The sequence below is a fragment of the Sinocyclocheilus anshuiensis genome, unplaced genomic scaffold, assembly GCF_001515605.1.
Source record: "Sinocyclocheilus anshuiensis isolate Anshui unplaced genomic scaffold, SAMN03320099.WGS_v1.1 scaffold1031, whole genome shotgun sequence".
Taxonomy (NCBI): Eukaryota; Metazoa; Chordata; class Actinopteri; order Cypriniformes; family Cyprinidae; genus Sinocyclocheilus; species Sinocyclocheilus anshuiensis.
The window spans coordinates 285,238-293,494 of NW_015542633.1; the positions used below are offsets into that span (position 1 = coordinate 285,238).

At 42.0% G+C, this 8,257-nt stretch overlaps 1 protein-coding gene across 4 annotated transcripts in view; it reads left to right on the forward strand.

The window, feature by feature from the left end:
- The first annotated feature begins 512 nt into the window (after positions 1-512).
- arsb (arylsulfatase B) overlaps positions 513-8,257 on the forward strand; it is a 21,391-nt gene continuing 13,646 nt past the window's right edge. For 2 of the 4 annotated variants that reach the window (XR_001634889.1, XR_001634888.1), the window contains exons 1-8: positions 513-848; positions 1,836-2,022; positions 2,139-2,329; positions 3,683-3,890; positions 6,339-6,582; positions 6,736-6,806; positions 6,897-7,049; positions 7,791-8,163. Coding sequence is in view for 2 of the 4 variants with exons in the window: in XM_016494241.1 (XP_016349727.1) it covers positions 603-848; positions 1,836-2,022; positions 2,139-2,329; positions 3,683-3,890; positions 6,339-6,582; positions 6,736-6,806; positions 6,897-7,049; positions 7,791-8,044 (1,554 nt within the window). In the remaining 2 variants the exon portion in view is untranslated. Of the gene's footprint in view, positions 849-1,835; positions 2,023-2,138; positions 2,330-3,682; positions 3,891-6,338; positions 6,583-6,735; positions 6,807-6,896; positions 7,050-7,238; positions 7,284-7,790; positions 8,229-8,257 lie in introns of those variants that run through there. The other 2 variants (XM_016494241.1, XM_016494242.1) reach the window with 2 other exon arrangements.

Genomic DNA, 8,257 nt, shown 5'->3' on the forward strand with positions numbered 1-8,257 from the left:
GGGGGGGGGGGGGCAACTAAATGTCCCCACAATGTCAAACATTTCAGGTTTTCTGTCCTTGTGTGGACATTTGACTGTCATTCTGTCTAAAGAAAAATGACCACAAGATGGACTGTGAGTGAGGTGCAATGTTTGCATGATGTGACTGATTTAGAGAAACTAATCTCAGAAACTGAGGACAATGTTTTTTTTTTTCTATGTAAATGAAGCAATTAAATAAATATATAAAAAACAAAAAGTTATGATTTGTCCTTAAAATGTATTTTCAGGTAGGTAAAGTGTAATAAACAAAAAATAAATGATATTGTCAATTTGAGTAATTTATAGATATATTTAAAAATTGCACATAACAGGAGGGTTAAGAAGACGGAAAACTTCGTTCATGAATATTAATTACGTTACATGACCGAAGACTTACGACGGACGTCACATGTCTAATTAATATTCATAACCAGGCCTTCGCCATTGAAGGAACGTCAGCGTAACGGAAGTAATATTCATGAGCTGAGACTCCGGTGTCATGATTCTGCAGAGTAGTTTATCACAGTTCTGACTTCTGCTTTAGTTCAGTGTGTGACAGGAGTCGGTTCAGATGACTCAGAATGACTGTGAGGAAACTCGCGCTGTGTTTTCTGCTCGTTTCTGTCGCCCGTGTCGCGGCCAAACCGCCGAATATCGTGTTGATTTTGGCGGATGATTTCGGCTGGAATGATGTGGGCTACCACGGCTCTGAGATCCGGACTCCTCATCTGGACCGCCTGTCCGAGCGCGGGGTTCGGCTGGAGAATTACTACGTGCAGCCGCTGTGCACTCCGTCCCGGAACCAGCTGATGACCGGCCGCTACCAGGTCAGAGAATACACGAGGATTGCCAGGTTTTCACATCAAAAAAAATCGCGTCCACGGGTAAAAATCGCGTTCCGTGGGGTAAGATCACGTTTTTTGGCGGGGGTCACCTGGAAGAAAATTCGCATTCTAGGGGTTATTGTGGTCGCTTTAACCCGCGGACATGAAAAACAAGCCGCGGCAACAGTGTAACAGTGAGTGTAACAGTAGCCCGATTCCGCGGGAAAACCGCGCACCTGGCAACACTGGAAAACACCAGTAAACAATTGTACTGTAGTACTGCCCTGTGCTTTAGGACTTGTGCCATGGTAATACCATGGTATTCTCTAAAGTAGACTACAGTAAGTACTGCGGTAGTACACTGATAATAGAGTTGAAATGTCAACTGAATTCAGTTCCTGAATTTGATCTGTAGTTTCAGACATGAGGTTTGAGTTTCAGGAAGTCGAATTCAAATGGAATAAAGGTCATATGACGGCTCTAAATAGTTTTATTAGTGCATTTTCAGTGAAATACCTAGAAACGTGCATGTGTGTATTTACCGTGGTACTGTACAACACATATTGGTCATATTCATATTTAACAATTCAAGTATTTATTACATTTGTACAGTAAAACACGTTCAGTATTTGTCTAATTATACCATAGCACTACCATGTATTTTTTTAAGTAAGTACTGTGGCAGTACCACAGTACAGTGACTGCAATTGAATTGAACCCTATTGAGAATGTAACATCTAATTAGTTTCCTGAATTTGATCTGTGGTGTTAAAAATGGCATAGAATGTTGTTTTTACTAATGCATTTAATTTTTCATGAATTTCCTATTAATATGCATGAGCCTGTGTTGACGTGTGTCCAAAACCTGTCCAGTTTTACCATGGTATTGTTGGAAACACCTCCTGTTGGAATACCGTGGTACATTCATGATGTCAGGAGCGTGTGATGTGCGTGTGTGTGTGTGTGTGTGTGTGTGTGTGTGTGTGTCAGATTCACACGGGTCTGCAGCACCAGATCATCTGGCCGTGTCAGCCGTACTGCGTTCCTCTGGACGAGACGCTGCTGCCCGAGCTCCTGCGGGACGCCGGATACCACACACACATGGTGGGCAAGTGGCACCTGGGCATGTTCAGGAAGGCCTGTCTGCCCACGCGCCGAGGATTCAACAGCTTCTTCGGTGAGTCACGAGTGAATCAGAGCAGACGCCTGACAGCAGCAGGAACCAGGAACAGACGGGTTATATCTGTCACAAGCTGGATCATGTAACACGCGTGTCGTTGTGTGTGTCTGCAGGCTACCTGACGGGTTCAGAGGACTACTTCAATCATACCAGGTGCAGTTTCATCGCTCCTCTGAACGTGACGCGCTGCGCTCTGGACCTGCGTGACGGCGAGGACGTGGCTGTGAATTACACGGGACTCTACTCCACTGAACTCTTCACCCAGAGAGCCACGGACATCATCACACGACACACACCTGAGAAAGTACACACACACACACACACACGTCACATGACTCACCTCAGGGCCTGTTCATAGCCAGATAATCCTATTATCGTTTATTTGAATATTTACAGACCAGTGTTGCCAACTGGTAAACTAAAACTGGTAGCTAAATGTCACTCGATTACATCATAATGGCAAATTCACTGATCTATATAAAGATGAATGTAGATCAATGGGCAAGATGAGAACTTACATAAGGTTTGTCCAAGAAGTTGCTATATGTGACCCTGGAGCACATAGGACAATATTTGGCTGAGATACAACTATTTGAAAATCTGGAATCTGAGGGTGCAAAAAAATCTAAATATTGAGAAAATCATCTTTAAAGTTGTTCAAATTAAGTTCTTAGCAATGCATATTACTAATCAAAAATTAAGTTTTGATATATTTACGGTAGGAAATTTACAAAATATCTTCATGGAACATGATCTTTACTTAATATCCTAATGATTTTTGGCATAAAAGAGAAATCTATAATTGTGACCCATACAATGTATTGTTGGACTTGAGACTGTTTTGTGCTCCAGGGTCACATTTTTGTCCCTAAACTTTTGAAAAACGTCTCAAAAGGGGCAGGGAAGTCGCTTAATCTAGCTACAAAGTAGCTAAATTGGCAACACTGTTACAGACCCCGTGAGCTATTACGATTTAAACACTTTTAACACTAAGTCACAGTGCTGCACATGTTTTACTAAGCTGCATGCTTTTAACCAGGGTTATTATTGTTAACTAAAACTCATTACTTGAAGTAAAATAAGCATTAACTTTAAACTGATTTTAGTTAGTTGCCAAGGCGAAATGTTTCATTTAGTTTAATTCGATGTGCTAAAATAACTAAAACTCAACAAAAACTATACAGACGTTAAAAAATAATAGTAAAAATGACAAAAGCACACAACTAAATGACTAAAACTTTAAGTGAAATTAAATACGAATAAAAAAAGATAATCTAAACTCAAGCCGTCAGACGGCGATAGCTAGTAAAACTCTTGACCTGCCATTTATAAAACTATCCTCGTTATATTTCAGTGCAGAAGCAAGCTGTTTTCTGTCGATGTGCAAGGCGTCCGCTTCATTCGCCGCTGTAGGGGAATAACTAGAAGAATAACAAAGTGCAATAAACTGTACAATTGTTTGTGCTACAACCCAGTGTGTTTATAATTAAGACAACACATTAAAATAATAAGGTGAGACACACCAGTTTGCAATATCAAGCAACAAAACGAGCGGATGACACCGGAAGCCAGACATTACATTTACAAATGGTCTGCAGGTTTTCTCCTGTCTCTGGATGCTCCGCAGTGGTTTTTGAGGGTTTCTCTTGTGTTGCAGCCGTTGTTCCTGTATGTGGCGCTGCAGGCGGTTCACGGCCCCATGCAGGTCCCCGAGCGCTACGTCAGCCCCTACAGCTTCATCAAGGACCAGCGGCGGCGCGAGTACGCAGGGATGGTGTCAGCCATGGATGAGGCCGTGGGGAACATCAGCCGAGCGCTGCAGGACTCGGGGCTCTGGAACAACACCGTCCTCATTTTCTCAACAGGTACTGAGATCACGAACGACACGAGACGAGACGAGTCTGGCTTCGGCTGATCTTTTGAGGCGAGGCTGTGTGTCATTTAGAAGTAAATTAAGAAAAGGTGCGTCCCAAATCGCGTGCTTATGCACTATTCTATGACGTCTTGTAGTATAAACAGTGCGAGTGCTGCATTCACACTGAAAATTCCAAAAAGAAAAAATGCACCTTTAAATACCCGGATGATGCATGAGTGTGGAATGCTGGACACTTCATGCACTCAACTACGTCCCGAAGGGGGAGGGGCTATCAGACTCCGATTATGAATGACAAAATAAACTTATATAATTCATACACTACATGGTTGAGTACATAGTGCATAAGTACATAGTGTACGAGTGCGTCATTTGGGACGCAGCTAAAGACTTTCCTCAATCTGAATTGACGTTGAACTGAAGTGGCAAACATGCTACCTAATAATCTTCATATTTTATTTTATTTTATTTTATTTATCTTTTATTTAGCCAGGAGAATCCCATTGAGACTTCACAATCTCTTCTTCCAGGGAGACCTGGAATGGCACAATGACACATAATAATTTACAATTAATATGAATGACACAAACAGCAGCAGGTTTATTAATCTTCTGTCACTTTAAGACCGAATGCTTGGATCTATTGTACTGATACTATTGGAGACACGTGTTTTTTTTTTTTTTTCCTCAATCTGAATTGACGTTGAACTGAAGTGGCAAACATGCTACCTAATAATCTTCATATTTTATTTTATTTTATTTTATTTATCTTTTATTTAGCCAGGAGAATCCCATTGAGACTTCACAATCTCTTCTTCCAGGGAGACCTTATTATCAGGACTCAGTGTATTTTATAAGATTCAATATTTTAATTGCTCTTATGGCGGCTGCTAATAATTTGGACAGTATTGAAATATGACTGGTCAATAGAGGATCCAATGATGTATTCCACATCATGTCAGAGAATAAATGTGCATAATCAGTCAAAATGAATGAGTTTTGTGGAAAAAAAGGTCTCTTCCACGAATGAAGGCCTTAAATGGTCGTAAATCTGAGCCAAAAGTCTTAACTCCATGAAGTCCTGGCATTAAATGTTGCAAAAAAAAATTAATATCTTCCTCAGTATTTTCATCTTGTTTTCCAGTACAAATATCTAAACATCCTTAAATCAAGATACATTTACTTGAGAAGTACAATCGAGATATGAAGTCTTGTTTTCAGGGTTGCCAGATTGAGTCAACGGTTTTCAGCACAAAAGCCCACCCAAAACATTTAATGCCGAAATAATGTGTTAGAGTTTTATCACCATGTCAACCAGTGTTGATAAGAACCATCTTACCTCCTTTAATGATCATGACAGTACAAAACTATAAAACTGAATCAGTTTCCCGGCCAGGAGAACAGTGCAAGAGGAAATGCATCAAAACAAAAGAGAATGAGCAAATATGACAAAAATGTCCAAACCTAAAGCATGTCAAATATTTGCAAACGGCAGCCAAAAAAATGTACGAACTCATTTAAAACAAATGCATCATTTTCAGTGTCAACAGCAAAAACAAGCCAATGCATATGTAGACAAAAAACCCCAAAAGATCAGAATTAAGCAGCGTAATTAGTGCAACGAGGTAACTGTTAGTGTGAACGCACACGCTCATGCACACACCGCTACAGCCGAAGAAAATGCACATACTGTAGATGCAACTTATATTTATGCCACTTTGGCATTGCAATCACTTTAATATACAGTTACAAGTTCAAATTTGGTCCCTTATTGCACTGAAAACCCGTCACTCATGTCTCAGCAACACAAGAAGGCAAAGTGATTGACAGGTCTCTCGCACCCAGCCCTGATTGGTTAAGCTGAACCAATGATGTTAAAGAAAAAATGCAGTATGTTTCTGTGATAGGCCTACTTTCCTAATTACAAACATGTATTAAAATAACTCGACCAAACAAAAAAGCAAATAAAAACCCACCAGTCCAAGCCGATCAAAAGAAGAAACCCACCCAACCTGGCAACACTGCTTGTTTGATGAGAAATTAAACAAAATGAGTTTATGATTAGGACAAGAACAAATATCTGTCAGTGGGGAATGAAAACGTGTTTCCCTTTAATTAAGTTGATTTTTCTGAGATATTTGTTCTTGTTTAAATCAGAAACTCACGTTTCTCAGAAAACGACTTATTTTATGTCATTTTGCTTCTCAAGGAAATGTATGGCTGATTTATGAATCTTTAGACATTTTCACTTGAAAACAAGACTTCCATAATCTAGTTTGGAGCAGAGATATTCAAGCCAATTAGTAAAATGAATCGAAAACTAATGGAGATCTGCTGGAAGTTGTACTTTCAAACCTTTCTTTGCTTGCTCTTAAGAAGTCTTAATTTGGCAATTGTGCTGATCCGTCATAAGGTGGCGCTGTTTCCTCTCTGTCGGCCAGATAACGGCGGTCAGACCCTGACGGGAGGAAATAACTGGCCTCTGCGTGGCAGGAAGTGGACGCTCTGGGAGGGCGGAGTCAGGGGCGTGGCCTTTGTGAGCGGCCCACTCATAGAGCAGCCGGGAGCTGTCAGTCGAGAGCTCATCCACGTCTCTGATTGGCTGCCTACGATTGTGGGTCTGGCCAGGGCGTCGACGAACGGAACCAAACCTCTGGACGGGTTCGACGTGTGGGACGCTATCAGGTGAGAGTGAGCTGCTCTTCATCACCATCATCATCATCATAGATTCCCCTGGGTTTAATTCACACCGTGAGCATCTGCCACACCACAGTGCACTTGATCCTAATGATCAGATGAGCTGTAACTGCAGACTGGAAGTGTGTTTGTGTGTTTCAGTCGCGGCAAAGCGTCTCCTCGAGTCGAGCTTCTGCACAACATCGACCCGCTGTATGTGGACACCGCTCCATGTGAGTCAGAGACCGGTTCACACCCAGACCAGAATCTGGTTTAACAGCAGAGACGCACCTGAGCTGTTCTTTCCTCTGTGTCTCCTTCAGGTCCTGGAGACGAGGTGTCAGGAGAGTTTCTGGAGGAGTCTTTGCGCTCGTCAGCGCCTCGGCCCGCCACTCTCGGCTCTCGCTTGGAGTTTAACATCTCGGTTCACGCCGCCATTCGTTACAAGAACTGGAAGCTTCTCACAGGTTACCCAGGTAACAGTCATCTTTAACTTCCCTGTGTCAAAGGTCATTCATTTTCCCAACACTGCATCTTATCTTATCTGAGCTCAATTTTGAGCTGCTGATTCCAAAAACAGTGTCTGTTTTGCTTGAGCACGTCACACTTTCACACTAAACGTGTGCATTTCATTGCACTTTTGCTTTTGACAACCATTTGCACAGAGAAGAAGTCTTGCATTCTCCCTTAATCAGCAAAAAAACCAGAGCCTGATGTCTTCTGCTGCATCTGTGGGTGTTTTACTGCATCCAAACAATGACGTCATTGTTTTTCTAGACTTCTGTTTGTCATTAAAATCAAAGCTTTTGACGTTTGACTGTTATTTTGTTAAGTGCATTAAAGATGATACATGTATCTATAATTTGAAAAATCTTCATTTTTATTTTGTGAAATAAACCGCAGGGTTTCCGTGGGGCTGAAAAAAGGTCTTAAAATTACTTAATTCACTCTTCCACAAACTAAAACTCTTAAATAAGATCAGACAGTATTTCTTATCTTCTGTCATTTTGCTTCTCGATTAAATGTATCTCGATTTAAGAATCTTTTAGACATTTCCACGGGAAAACAAGACAGAAATACTGAGGAAGAATCTGTACATGATGGAAAGTTTTTATTGATTTTGTTGAACTCTTTGTTGAGCTAATATGAGTTTTTTGGCACATCAGCGGATGTTTTTGTGTGGTGGAGGTGTGACAGGAGCTCATGGTTTCTCTCAGGTTGTCCTCTGTGGTTCGCGCCCCCTGCTGGCCGTCCGCTGGAGGCGTCGGAGCCGCTGAAGCAGGTGATGCTGTTCGACATCGAGAAGGATCCCGAGGAGCGTGTGGAGGTGTCCCATCAGCGGCCGGAGGTGGTGTCCTTCCTGCTCAGACGCCTGCAGCAGCACCAGAAGCAGGCCGTTCCCATCATCTTCCCCCCGGACGACCCGCGCTGTGACCCCGAAACCACCGGAGCCTGGGGACCCTGGGAATGAGGATGAAGGCTAGTCATGCAAACAGAACTGAGTCATTCATTAATGAGCTGAAGAGCGTCAGTGATGAGACGCTTATGAACAATCATTAAGTTTAGTGAATATTTTTATCCTATGCTTGAGTGTGTACGTGAGTGTGTGCGTGAGTGAGTGAGTGAGTGAGTGAGTGAGTGAGTGAGTGAGTGAGTGAGTGAGTGAGTGAGTGAGTGTGAGTGT